Genomic DNA, 15,037 nt, shown 5'->3' with positions numbered 1-15,037 from the left:
TTCTTTCGTTTAATTTTTTAATTTTTCTTTTTTTTCGCTTCATGGTAAAGGGGTCGACCTATATTCCCATTCGACCTATAATACGGTTTATATGGTATCATAGGTGTAAGCTGCTTTGTGAACAGAGACTGCACAGGCTTTATTACTATTACTTAGAACAGAGACTGCACAGACTTTCTTATTATTAGTTGGAGGAGAAGCTGGCACTACTACTTATGTGAAATTGTTACAGACCGCTTTAGCCACAATGGGCCTGTACGCTACAGACTGCAGAGCTACAACTTTCGGCCAAAAATCAGCAAATAAAACAGAGCTGTTTTGCGATCACAAATGTCCCAACACTCAACATGCTGGCAGTAAGTTGTAACAAACATGCTGGAAAGTATGTAAGCAAAATTTGTCCAAGGTCAGAGATCGCCTTCCCTCCTACTGGCTAAGTATAACACACTGTCGAAATAAACCTTTTGCATTAATAGGCACACTTTTTAGAGAAAGTATTTTGCAAACAAAAATATAAATTACTTAAAGCTCTTTAAGAGCTTATTTCCTGGCATTTCACAAAACATCAATGTTCCATTTGTGCTGTCTGCTGTTGTGTTTTCCCGCGATGGCCTTTGTGCGCTATGAAAGCCCCTTGAGAAAGTCTGCATGTCGGCTCCAATCATGTCCTGAGCACCCATTACAGCTCAGATATTGTGGCCACCCGTGTAACTGGGAGCAGGGGAGGTGGAAGGTGACAGAGCCTCTCGCTTTCTAACAGTTTCCTTTTACGGCCCATTAAGTCACTGCTGCTCTGGAAACTGGCTCAGTCCTTGCCTCGTGTGGTGCCCGTCTCTCAAATTGGCACTGAGCATTTATGTATAGTGGTGGCAGGGGGCGTGAACTATGACATGGCAGTGCAGCCATGGCATGGTTTGTGGCATAAGCTGCAAGGCCGCACCAACAGTACCAATAATTTGCGGTGAGCTGAGGACATATGGGGTCCTGAAATCATGGGAGCATGACTCTACTTCAAATAAAGAGCTATTAATTTAATACCGCTTCTGGGCTGAATATAAAAGAGGCAAAGTGATATTTTGAAGCTTAGGGATTTTTTCGGCAGTTTAATTACTGAAATACCGACCAATCTAAACGCAGCAATTGCTTACATAAAATATACTATGTAACCCGGTAAGGGGCCACAACTTCACACCAGCAAAAGATGACCATGAGAAACGCTACCTTGCACTGCTTGAGATGCGTCAGTTTGTAAAGAATGAGGTTCTCGCAGTCATTACAAAACAACCCTTCACTGCATTCAGAAAACATGAACGAATAGATAAAAGAAAAAGACGCTTCTCACCCGTCTGACTGTTCCTGTGGCCTTTATATCTGTGGACGAATTCTGCACCATCAGAATGGTCAGAGTTGAAGATGTAGATGTCTTCATCATTGTACGAGGCAAGAATTTCTGTTGTGAAAAGAAAAAAGAAAGAGGCCACAATAAATACCTTATGTGCAAAAACGTGTCAGTAATAAAATAAGTATACATGAACACATGCACATCACATCTGCATTCACATAGTATTGTTCAGAACACCGAGCATTTTCCTGTGGCTGACAAAAAGTGAGTGCAGTGCCAAATGGTGCTTCCTCTCTGCCCAGGTGCTGCTATCGTTCACAAAAGCTGAACACAGTTCAGATTTCTCAAAGATCGCTTGGCATGATGCTAAAAACACTTCCTTTAACTGTGTAAACCATCATGCAAAAGTTTATGCAACCCAAGTCACTCAGCTCTCTGTCCTGTAGCATGCAAAGAAAAAAAATGGCTGTTAACAATATACAAAACAAAGAAAACAACCGGTATCAAAAGAGCAGCCATACCGGACCCATCGTAATTGTACACCAGGCAGGAAACACTAGCCCGCACTTCGCAGTTCATCTGAAAAACAAGATATCTAATTCAACAAATAAGCACAGTAAAACCCTGTTGATAAGCTTAAAATGCATGTGAAAAAAAAAAAAAAAAGAAAGAAAGAAAGAAAGAGAGAAAGAAAACAAGTTATCCCGGAAAAGGCATGGTCCAAACCACCTATTTCTGAAGAACGTACTTGCCCAATAAAGTACAAAACCATTTACTGAGAATTCCACATTTTAAAAACTACCCATTAGCATTTTTCGGCTCCTTTTGCAGTGCTTGCAGAGTTCTGTCCCATTTTGTCCTCTGCGCTAAAGAAACTCATGGTGGGTTTCGTTAAATCGAGTTTTGACTGCATTTCTCAACTGCAGCCCATTATGAACATCTGAAGAGGCTATATGACCAGAATTTGTTCAGATTTTGAAAGCAGTAATCGAGAAATTATGATATCTGGGAACATATCAACAGGAAGAAAAATAGTGCAACTCTGAGATACTGTTACTGACCACGACTTTGAAATGAGAGTACATAGATGTTTTAAAGCATAGACCCCAGCTGAACACTTCTATGTCATTTAAAAAGGAATATGTTGTCTCAACATATGCTGCCTGAGCAAATATGATACGTAGTAACAAGCGCTTCCAGATGGCAGAAGAACCTCCACATGTTAATTTCCTCATGGTAAAAATCAATTCATATACACGATCATGAATGATGAGAGAAGGGTATGAAAAGCACTGACCAAATGGTGTGGACAAAATTTCTTCACCGGGTTAGACTCTTCCCTTGTGAATCGCCGGTCGTAAACTCTGAAATAAATTTAAAAAAAAAGCCCTCCTGTGCTTTTGGTACGTCAGCATTACCTAATCTTCCACAGTATTTTGACAAAAAGTGCTGTAAAGTGCAAGGCCAGTGATAATGTGTACTCCGGCCATTGCTACGGCTGCGACGAAGACCTCCCTTACCTGACATAATGATCTCTACCTCCAACAGCAAACTCATTTGAGTTGGTAGGGTTAATAAATATTGTGTAGAGGGGAACTTTCTTTTCGTTCTCCTTCACTAAGACTAGTCTGAAAAGGAAAAGAAAGCGCAAAGGAGGCAATAAATCCGTGCACTCAGGCAAAGAAGATTTAAGCAGTAGTGCTAACAACACGGAAAAAAAAAAAAGAAAAAAAAAAAAAAAAACTTCCATGCTAGCTAGTACAGTACAACCTCGTTAATTCGAAGCCATCGGGACCGCGAGAAATCTTCGAATTAAGCGGATTTTCGAATTAACCGAACACACCAAGAAATAAGACTTAGGCAAAAAAATTCGTTGCAGGAACGTGTTACCTTTATTCGGCATATTTTGAATTACTACTGAAAGTAATCAGAGATGCTGGTTTGCCGCGTCCGGTAGTTTGCGGCTCCTAAGGTCATGCTCTCGAGTTGATCAAATAGATGAAACATCTCTGAACTTCCACCGCGGCACTCAACAAAACTGCGGATAACGTTCAGCGATCCGATAACTTCACCAAGAGCAGGTGCTCGGAGAGGCTCGTCGGTGTCGTCGTCACTGTCATCGCGCATGTTCGTACCAGCGAATGTTTTTGTTGGCAGCATCTTATAAAAAAGTGCAGCCTCGTCAAGGTTGTAAACGTCGTCTGCACCGTACTCGCTAAGCAGCGGCGCCAATGTGTGGTTTCTCCAATCCTCGACAACGCTCTCGTTAGTGCTGCCGCTCTCACCACAGACGGTGAGAAAGGTTAAATTATTGCGTTCTTTAAAACGGCAAAACCATCCATTGCTGCACTTAAATTCCTCGTGCCCAAGTTGTAGAGCTAGGTCGTTGGCCTTCTCCCGCAGTAGCGTTCCATTGACGGGAAGGTGGGCAGCGCTTGCTTTCTGCAGCCAGCGAAGCAGAGCAGCTTCCACATCTTGATACGTGGGAGCCCGCACTCGTGACCGCTTCGAAGAATAGGTCTTGCCGTAAGCCTCTAGTATTTTTGACTTGTTGCTCAATATTGTGGACAACGTCAAGAGGGGCACGCCATGCCTTTTGGCCAACTCGGTCTTCGAACAAGCGCTCTTGCCTGCTTTCTGGATCAAGCAGAACTTCTGCTGCAGCGTTAAAGTCTTGTACTTTGGCATTTCTGCACTGCTACGGTCCCAAAGCTAGCACTTCTGCACAGTCCCGCCCAAAAAAACGGCACAGTAGCCGACCCCTAACCACAGCGCACAACACAAAGAAATGGCACAGGCGAGACCGGCGCGGCGGTGGTGGTGGCGTACTTGCAGCGTCGGAGGCACGGGGGAAGAGTGGGCGAAGCACACCAAGGGATGGAGTGGGGGCGAGGTCACGTGATAAAAACCGGTATGCCCGCCGTGTTGCAGTGCAGCACGTCTTCTCCTCTGCAGGCGCGTGTTTCGGCGGTGCGCGAGGCGCACTGTGGACCGATTTTTGTGCAGAGAGCGCTCCGGCTGGGGCGCTTCGCCTATAAATCATCACCATTACTATGTGGCTTTGCCTCGCGGCTCCGTAGGGCCGTCGTTTCGCCGGGTTTGCGGCGAAACATGGATCAGGCATTGCCGCATAGCAGTCCAAATTTTCGAATTAACCGGGCCAGCAGGCCGCCTGTCTGAATTATCTGGCCAAATTTACATTAGAAAATACGGGACCGCAGAAAACCTTCGAATTATCCGGGATTTCGAATTAACAGAGTTCGAATTATCGAGGTTGTACTGTAGTTGGCTCATCAGTGACAACAAAATGCTGCTGCATGTGGGAATGAAACAAAAGAAAGCAGATACAGTGCCATGACCTCCCCACAAGCACTTAATTTGCCCCGTCCTTTTACAGGGCAGAGCTTTGTTATGGCAGACAAAAAGAGCTATGGGGCCACTGTTTTTGTCAGATGAATGATAAGCAGACCACTGGAAGCTGTAGTATTAGAATTCCACACATATGTCAGAGTAGGATTGCTGCTCTCATTTCGTTTTTATTTTCAAGAGGTAATCTTAGCTAATAAATCGATAACGACCGAAGTCTTTTGAACTGACCACTGAATGGCGCGTGTTATCACACAAGCAAGATGCATCCAGTACACTGCACCTAAAGAGAGATGTTATGATCGTGTTCCTTAAGGCAGCTTTTAGCGCTCAGAAATAAATAGCTCCACCCACAGTTGAAATACAGTAGAACCCCTTTATAGTAAAGTCACTGGGACCAGCAAAAATCTTTACTATATCAGGGTCTTTACTATATCAGTTGTTGGTGATGACATGGTCCTGAAGATGCTGTCTGGTAGTTAAATGGGCACTTACCGAACAAGTCTTGTTGCTTAATAAAAAAAACTCTGAAATGCCTTCTATCTCTCTTTTATCATCTCTTTGCGCAATGTTTTTCAGTTATAAAAATTTTTTATTAATAAAAAAAACTCTGAAATGCCTTCCATCTCTCTTTTATCATCTCTTTGCGCAATGTTTTTCAGTTATAAAAATTTTTTACATCTTGTGGAAGTATCTTTTAAGCATGAGGACACTGTGGCTACAAATACAACCACGTTTGATTTCATGTGAAAAACGAAGTCTTGCATGAACATTGTTATTTTTTGCCATTTCTGTCTTCTAAAAGGCAGTAAATAGTAAATAATGGCAGCCAAGTGCTGCAAGACCGCACGCACTGCACCTCCACTTCTTGCCTCTGCTGCCTCGTGCTTTGTGCTGCGCAGTGCTGTGAATGTTTGCCCGTTTCTTCCCCTCCCCTATTTGTTGCTGCGCTTTTACTCTCCCTTACTTTCTAAATGGACCGCGGCGCTTCCTTTCCATGTTTGTAAACAGATTTACTTTTTTATTTTTTTTTTCCTAAACACTGCGTGCTTACCCTCACTGTTCCAAGGTCTCCGTAAAGTACGCTTCTCCTGAACGCTGCTAAGTCTGGTGGTAAAGTCACTCAAAAGGACACTCCATGTTATTTTTCTGTTTTCAAATAAAAAAAAAAAAATCTTTTCCTTGTGATTCTAGGTAGTGTGTGGGCCACGGCCAGGCACACTTTACTATAACCGATTTTTACCGAAAATGTCTTTACTATAAAGGGGGGAAAATGTGCAGTTGTCAATGGAAGATGAACTGGGACTTCAGTTTCACTTTACTACATCCAAGTTTTTACTATAGCGGGGTTCTACTGTACCCTTATTTTTTCTCATCCATTATACCTTGCGCACAAAGTCCTTGTTAAGAAGAAAAAGATGCTTCAAAAACCCCTGCAAATTTTCACATACACTCGCCTCTTTTATAGGGTTTAAGCATGCATCCTTTAAAGAGTGCAACTAGAAGGCAATTGCACATTGGGCTCTTACTTGTCAGGGCTGCTCTTTCGCAGATCAATGCCAAAAACGTAAGCATCCTCACCACAGCTGAGCACTGTGTGTGGCGAGTCATTCTCAATGGCAAGCTGCAGCACAAGAGGAAAAAGACAGTGAATTTCTAGGTCATCTTATTAAAATGCTTGGGACAGCCCCGCCCAAAAGCTTTCAGCATCACAGCACTAATGAGCACCCCCCATGGTAATGATTTCAAAAGCAAACAACAGAGAAACCAATATGCCACCAGTCGACCGGGAGGTGGTGCATACAAATGCATGAAATATTTAACAGTTCGCAGCTTTGTGCAGAAAAAAAAAAAAGGGCCTTTGGCAGTTTACACCATAGCTCGCTAAGGGGAAAAGGTTGCCCTCCAATAGCCCTCCAAAACCGCAGTTATACTTGCAACATATTGACCCCCTTCACAAGGCCATAATTCTGACTCAACTACATTTATTCACATGCACTGAAGTCTCGGACTACGCCCATTTTTGCATTTTGCCCTGCTGACATGTGGCTGCTGCAGTCAGGCATAAAACCTGCTATCCGTCTTCTCACCAGAATAGCCTACCACTGATTCAACTAACATGAAAGACACTGCCTCAAAGCTGGACCAAGTACAAGAAACTTTGTGGCTAGAACTTCGACAAGTGTAGAAAAATTTGGCAATTTAGCCTCCATGCTTTTTCTTCTAGCTGCCAGACATCCCCAGTAAAAAAAAAAAAAAAACGTATAGTAGCCCTAGAATACAAATGAATAAGTACTTTTATTGTGCAGAAACATTTCACAATTATTAACCCCTTCACCGCTTTGTTATGTCAACGAATTTCTTAACAAAACTGCTTATTTTTTTAGTGCTGATTTCGGCTATTATGTTGCCATACGTAAAAGACGTTTATGTGGTAGAAAAAAACGAAATTAACAGGCCAGTGCTGCCATCTGTCGAGCAAAATGCCATTGAAGCCACAAATGAGCGCTGCTCATTCGAAACGCTGAAGGGAAGAACCTATTCAGCGAGGACGAGCTATAGTCGTCCAAAACGGTTTGGGGACGGCTTTGCAACTCGTCCGAAACGGTTAAGGGGTTAATCCTTTGCAGTCCCTAGTCAGGCCCCTTCCAACAATGAAACACAGCCATCTTGGTCCGCTGTTGGATAACACCAAACAAGCTTTTATGTGACGAAATATGGCGCATTTTTCTAACTACACATGGACCACCATCTTTTAAACAATGGATCACTTTGGTTTACTCATGGTTTGTTTTCTGTTCACTACAGGTGTCAGCCCTTGTGAGCTTTTTTTTCTTTTTCTGGGAGCAGGCATATATGCCTCACCGACATGAAAGCATGGTGTCATTCTCGCTGAGTGCTTACTGCGGCAAGAATTTTCAAGCTCAAAGATGATTTTAGTGAACAAAAGAGCACTGTGCCTTCACCAGATGATGATAATGTGGCTTTTGTGGAGAAAAGGTGCTTTTGTGGCTTTTGAATGTTTCAATCATCGATAGTTCCGCTTGGATAAGATGGAGTAGCGCAAACAGGGACTAGAAAAGTATATTTTCCATGAGTTGTCCTGGCTCAGTAAATGTTTATTTTCCCCACGCCCAAAACTGGCAAAATAGTTTCAGACCGAAACAGCCACAAATTGGGTAAAAGTTTCAGACCACGAAAGAGGGTTAACGCCTCTGTTGAATGAAGCATCTTTCATTGAGTTCAGACAATATAATGCTATGTTGGCCACAGCAAGACATTTCATGCTCAAAGCTATGGTTCATAATGAAACCTACCAGCACTAGCACACAGTCTCAAAGCAACACAAAGCAACAGCCACCATGGAGTGCACATCGCATTTGTTGTATAATGCCCATGTCTTGTCTCTTTTTTTTTTCCCCTATTCAACACGAATACCAAAACCTGTGCATAACAAGATTTTTTTTTTTCTCCCCTATTTTAGAACGTCAAATGTTCACCCCATATTACGAGGGACGTTCCGAAAGTAAGTTTTGTCATTTATTTTCACATCGAAACATTATTGCCCAAAAAATACACGTCATCATGGGATGTATACCTTGCACTATTTTTCGACATATTTGCCACAGACATTGAGATATTTGTCATAGCATGCAATGAGTTTGACGAACCCAACCTGGTAAAAGTGTGTGGCTTTGGTGTATCACGCAAGATCAGGTTTGTAGCTTTGGATGGGAGAGATTAGATCACCCATTTCATTGCATTTATTTTCCTTAAAGGCCCGGTGAGGGGCATTACATAAGGGGTGGGTACATTATTCGTAGGCAGCAAGTGTTAACACGATGAAAAATGAGCATGAAGATTGTCAGCGAAGGTCGCGGAGCACATGATGGCTGCAATGTCTCTGGGAAGGTCGTTCCAGTCAGATCACCCAGCCTACAGCCCAGATCTTGCCCCATCGGACTTCCACCTGTTCCTGAATCGAAAGCCGCACTCTCTGGATGTCACTTCCAAAGCAGTGTTGAGGTGGAGCAGACTGTGTGACAACTCCTTGCATCGCACAGCCCAGATCTTGCCTCATCGGACTTCCACCTGTTCCTACATCGAAAGCCGTACTCTCTGGATGTCACTTCCAAAGCAGTGTTGAGGTGGAGCAGACTGTGTGACAACTCCTTGCATCGCAGGGTACCGACTTTTACCACAGTCCTCAAACTCATTGCACGCTATGACAAATGTCTGAATTTCAGTGGCGACTACAGTCGTGCCTCGTTAATACGACCCCCGTTAATATGGACGACTCGAATTATGGACAGTTTTTCTGGGGACCAAACTTTTTCCATGCATTTACGTCTCATTAATATGGGAACTCTCTGCCTGGACAATGGACAAGGAGAAAATGCACAGAAACCATTAGGGTCAAAGTATTTTTGTCGCGTTAATAAGGCCAGTTATGAAAACCAAATCGTTACACTGCTTCAAAGATAATTTCTCTTCTAGATTTTGTTGACAGGCACCACGTGAACATAGTGCCAATGACTGATTGACTGCCCTTTTCGCTTGTGGTTTTAAATTTTACACTGCGAAGTTGCATAGTCGATGCACGTTAAGATTTCTTGTATTGCATGAATTCACATGAATAAAACTCTGAAAGCAGCTTGTGCCTTGTAGAAGGTTGGATTCAGCAAATTTCTGCCGACTAAATGCTGCGTAGCAGGGGTTCGTGGGAGATGAAAAGTAGAAGTCAAGTAATTTATTAATGAAATGCCATTGGGAACAACATGCAACTGCGTCACAATACTTTCAACTGAATCGCATTTGAAGCATAAGTGTGACTAACAGTGATAACGTTCTTGTAGCTCCTAATGCCCCCTTCGCTGGCCTACATTATGCTCTAAAGCAGACCTTATCCTTAGCATTTTTTTCTTGTTTTTTTTTTTCTCCAGAAAAACATTCCGATTCATTACGGACGACTCACCTTATGGACAGTTTTGTGCGGAAACCAAAGTGTCCATGTTAACGAGACATGACTGTACAAGGTGTGACACAAAGGAAACGAGACTAATCCAATAAATTATTGTATTTACAGAATTGGTTATCTGTGACATTATCACCTGCAATATAGTCGCCTTCAGCATTTACACACATCTGCATTCGGTGCTGCCACTGCTGGTAACAGTTCTGGAACGAGGTTTTTGGAAGACCCTTCAGGAGATTTTCCGTTTTTGCCTTAATCTCTTCAATTGAGGTAAAATTGGTTACCTTTAGGCAAGATTTAACTTAGGAAATAAAAAAAAAAGTCACATGGAGCCATATCAGGTGATAAGGAGGACGCTCCATCACAGTAATGTTTTTGCTGGTCAAATCTGCTTGACAGATTGGGCCGTGCGAGCGGGTACATTGCCCTGGTGCAACAGCCATCCATTACTTGATAACTGTGACCTTTTTTTTCCTAATTTTTTCACGAATTCTTTTTAGTACTTCAATGTAGTAGAGTTAATTAACAGTCTGACCACTGGGAATGCACTCAATCATTACAATTCCACTTTTTTTTCGAGCTACACAGTCTCGTTTCTTTTGTGTCACACCTCGTATGTCGAAAAATAGTACAAGGCATACATTTTATGATGCCATGTTGTACTTTTTTGGGCCACAAAGTTTCCGCGTGAAAATAAATGACGAAACTTACTTTCGGAACGTCCCTCGTATATGAGATTTCAAACAATCCTTAGGCTTCCACAAACAGAAATGCAATATTTAGCGGTGGTGTCGGCTGACCGTTTCGATGTTTCTCGGTTCTGATGCTGCTCTACCACAGCGACTCCACAGTGTACATGCTATCAGAAGCAGGATGATTGTACCGCGCAAGATGTTGAGGAACCTGAAAGCAGAACCTCAGCCACTTTTAAAAGGATAGTACTAACTGTAGCTGCCAAAAGCCTCGACACTGTGTCAAGCATTGCTACATGGGATGGACTGGAGACCCTGCATTTACTGTTGCCTGATGGCTGAGACAGGCCTCTCCAGCCACACTCTACGGTTGGATTGTGGACACTTGGGCCAGCACGTCAGTCACAGAAAAGCGGAATATTGGACAGGTCAAACAGTTTCAAAGACGAGTGTCTATAGAAAAGTGTCGTGGACAAGAGACTCTCAGTAGACTGATGACAACAATCACTGAATCCTTGGCTCTGTGGACACTTCCTAGGAGTACATACAGTGCGCCTCCATGCAATCCCACAGGCCAGAGCCTGTCCTAGAGCGCTGTGCTCAGATCTGTACACACCAGATATTGGTGCCCGCACTACCTGCACTGCTATCTTTTGAATGCGCCAGTAGCAGCACATCAGTTTACAACAATGGAAAGACCAGGTTGCCTCGGTGAGTGCCGAGACAGGTCTGGCTGCTCTTTCCTTAATGGTGTGAAATCAAGCCTGTCGGCATGGTAGGAGCAGCAAGCCAGGATCAAGCCCATGTAGGTGCATAGCCCATTGTGACACCTGGCAATGAATGCACAAGCATGCATGCCTAGCGAGTGTACACTGAGCCAAGCACAAAACAAAGCACATATGCAGCGTACTTTCGCTGATGCGATTCCGCTTAATATGTTGATGTGATCCTGATATGATCCTGTATAATAGACCCTTTTTCTTTTACACCTGGCCGATGTACCAAACAGGCAATACATTTTCGTAGAGCTAGTATGATCCTATTTCTACTTGGGTTTGTATAATATGGTCATGAAATGCACGAAGAACTTGTGTGGTTTCGAATTTCGCTCGAAGACACAAGACACAGTGAAAAGTTGTAATTATCAGCAACGGGTAACCGTAGTAACAGTAATGCCTGTGGCCAATAATCGATGTTTAATGGGTCTTCGAAAGATACTGTATTTACTCGCGTGCGTAATTAGCCTGCTCAATAATAATCCCACCTCTTGCCATTGAGAATTTTTCTTCTTTAAAATTTGTTGTCGTCAGTCTGCAGCACTGACCTTGGCAGAGCGCCAAGATGCTGCATGCCCATAATAACTCCTCGCGTCTATCTTTTGATGAGATCTCTTGCGAGGGTGACCCTCCTGACAGAGTTGATGGAGCACCAAGTTTTAGATGCTCTTTGCGGCTTTGTCACGGGTGTGGAGCTCAGTGATGAAACTGTGGCTCATTTCTACGAGTTGCAGAAAAGCTTGCTTCTGAACATGGAGAAACGAAGTTCAGCAAACAGCGACAGATTATTTTAAAGTGCGGTAATAAAAGTAAGTCCTATAAGTATGTTTCATTCACAACCTTTTGGTGCCTGTTATGGATGATACGATTTCTGTATATATTTTGTGTAAACGGCCGTGTAGGCACGCAGCAGCGTGTTGGACACTGTCAAGCGTCAGTCTCCGGCAGCAGTGGTTCCTTGTGTGTACATAGCACGAAGGGGCTTGCCGGCACTGAGGTGTTCGCACAGTGCTAGGTAAACAGCATCTATGAAGGCAGTTGGAATGATGGGCGTAACAGTGTCTAATGACTGGTGAGTCTAGTGTTCTGAGTTGTGAGCTATGGCTGAGCGCGACATCTTTGGCTAGTCTGAGCTAGCCAGATCCATGTTTTATACAACCTTGCTGTATACATTGTACAAGTTTGTGTATAAACTTCAGTTCATCTCTTTGCTATCTCCAAGTGTCGTATCTGTATTTTGTCAGTTATCGTCACTCCAGATCACCGTCACGGAAGAACCAGACATGAAAATTCACTACATGTTTTGATTTCAATGCCCGTGAGAATGCCAGCAACAAGATACCACTTTAAACACTTTTATTGAGCTTTTCTACCTTTCCGTCACATGCAGCCGAACACTGTTTTAGAGTGCAGCTCATGGGTGCCCGTTAGGTGACAGAACAAGTGTTCAGAACAGTGGAGAACAACAATTCAGTGACAGCAAAGGGAAACAACAAGAAGCACAGTATGACGAGAAGCAAACTGAGCACGAGGAAGAAAGTGGAGGAGAGGGTACTGCAAAAGCAGTGTTCTACTTGCAACAGCCGCAGTGGCAAAACACAATACCCTGGGAGACGCTCAGCAGTGGTGGAGTGCTGTGTACGCAGCCGATACTGAAAATCAGAGCCGCCTTTGTTCGGCACAGCGTGTTTGATCAGCAGTTGGCTATGCTTCAAATATTGCAGCCGCAACTCAGATGTCGCACTATCGAGAAGTGTAATCATCGGCCAATCAATCCCGATCCCGTTTAGCCTATCCTCAAAATTACACCTTGTATTATGAAAGGGTCAGTCAGTAAAAAATGCGGCTTTTCACCGACCGTCATAATCATTTATTTTAGTTAAGGAAGAGCGTCTAAAAAGAAGATGCAGAGCGACACAATGTCTTGGCGACGTGCCAAGTAATATTCCTGGCAACGTATCCTCACCTTGTGAGCAGTGGCACGGTGCTGAGCGAGCCTCCTGGTTGTCTTACAGATGCCAGTTGAGGAAAGCTCTGCCAGCCGAACCAGGCCATCCCGAGCACAACTCACAATGTAGCAGTCGCCAGTCATGGGCATAAACTTGGCCTGGAAGGGAGAGAACATACAAATGGGACCAAATACCATGGCAACTTGTCAAATGACGCCTTGTTCAATAACGGAGGCATTTGGGCGAGTTGGTTTACCAACCATGCTGAATGTGAAAGCGCCAAGAAAGACAAGGAATAAAGCAAATGACAGACACACAAGTGCTAACTTCCAAAGCTTTCACATTCAACACGACAACTTATCTTGCTGCGTTTCAGGGGCTGGCAAAAATGTCACTCTGCAGCCTGTAAAACACATTAAACCGATTTATTCCCGCGAAAAATAAACAGATTTTGTTTTTCAAGAAAATCCTCAAAAATAGCACTCTGATTTCTTCGACTTGGTTGTGAAAACAACCTTTAGGGTTCTTGGTGTAGCCACCCGACGAGTCCTTGTCTTGGAACTAATCCTTTTTTTTTTATTATTCTTTGCTCTTGCAAATGATAAAATCCACCAAACATATTCCATTTTTTTAAATTATTTTCTTAGGCATTAACAATTTGAAACCTCAGCCTGGCAAATGACAAGCACAGCTCTACAGAAATTTATAATCCGTGACAGACTTCACCATAATCAGGGACAACATTTTGAGGCTATGCAGTGAAAGCTCGCTCACTGTGTAGAAGAATATACTGCCTCCAGAAATTTCGCAGATCGTGCTTTGGAATATTACACCACTGCCGAATTGTTCGAGTTATTATTATGTCAAGATTATATTATAATAACCAGTACAATGTTAGTATAAAGCATTTAAAATGCTAGTACAATATGCAGTGCTTGTGATGGTGGCCATTTCACATGTCGGGGAATCCTGCAAAGTGTATGTGGGGCACGTCCGCTGCGGCTCCCCGCCTTTTTCTGTACACTTTCGCACTGTGCTTGTTCCAATGTACATCAGGTGGGCTATTGATTAGCTGCAAATTTACGGTCACATGGCTCGTAAAATCTAAACAGAGTCTGAAACCGTAACCGAGGCCAGGTAAGCCTGAACTACTTGATGCAGGAACACCGTGAGGAAGCCTGGCCCGTAGCTTTGACTGCACAACCACAAAAAGCTGTCGCCCAGTCTAGCTGCATCATATTTGTAGCTCTCTTGCTCATTACGGACGACTCCTTTAGTGGGTTCTGAAAGAAAGTGCTTAAGAGATAATCTTAAACTTTTAAAATGCTAATTTTAAAAATTACCACGTAGGTTTACTGTCACTGTGAATGTCTGGAACTCAGCAACAAGCACCAATGTAGAAAGAGCTCTTGAAATTGTTTGCAGGTCAGTTCTGTACTGAGTGGGGTGGTGAAGAAACTATTAAGTACCAGATATACCCTTCACTGTGAAATGTGTGGGACTTGGCAACAAGCACAATGTAGTCGGAGCTCTCCACAATGTTTGCGAGTCAGATTCTGTACTGAGAGTAGTGGCCTTTGAAAAGAAGGGATTTTTGTGTCCTGGCTGAAGACCGGTCTACAGATCACTTTCTTCCATAGCTGGGGCAGCTAAAGTGGGGGCACAAAGTAGTGCTGAGCAATGTTCCTAACCCTGCAGCAGCCACAGGCTTGCAAAACTACTCAAAGGATGAAAGCACTGAGTATACCTGTCATTTCTTCTAATCAAAATTTAGTACCTCAGAAATATTCCCTAAACTGCCACGTTAGAGAAATAGAAAGTACAAGAAAAATAATTCTTTCCAGTTATCATGCCATGAAAGTGAAAGCTGCCAAACTAACTATACTGCCTCAAGGAAATTATTTGCCTAATGTACTACAAAAAGGTCGCGTTAAAAA

General features: G+C 43.2%; 1 protein-coding gene across 3 annotated transcripts in view; it reads right to left on the bottom strand.

The window, feature by feature from the left end:
• LOC146186575 (DDB1- and CUL4-associated factor 8) overlaps window positions 1-15,037 on the bottom strand; it is a 56,122-nt gene that overhangs the window by 16,005 nt on the left and 25,080 nt on the right. For all 3 annotated transcript variants that reach the window (XM_084607289.1, XM_084607287.1, XM_084607288.1), the window contains exons 5-10: window positions 13,118-13,258; window positions 6,238-6,332; window positions 2,863-2,970; window positions 2,640-2,706; window positions 1,864-1,921; window positions 1,343-1,450 (exon numbers count right to left, since the gene is read on the bottom strand). In XM_084607289.1, coding sequence (XP_084463415.1) covers window positions 1,343-1,450; window positions 1,864-1,921; window positions 2,640-2,706; window positions 2,863-2,970; window positions 6,238-6,332; window positions 13,118-13,258 — 577 coding nt within the window. The remainder of the gene's footprint in view (window positions 1-1,342; window positions 1,451-1,863; window positions 1,922-2,639; window positions 2,707-2,862; window positions 2,971-6,237; window positions 6,333-13,117; window positions 13,259-15,037) is intronic.

Source organism: Amblyomma maculatum, chromosome 6, assembly GCF_055883805.1.
Source record: "Amblyomma maculatum isolate TAMU_Amacu chromosome 6, ASM5588380v1, whole genome shotgun sequence".
Classification (NCBI taxonomy): Eukaryota; Metazoa; Arthropoda; class Arachnida; order Ixodida; family Ixodidae; genus Amblyomma; species Amblyomma maculatum.
This window is presented reverse-complemented; position numbering and strand designations above follow the sequence as displayed.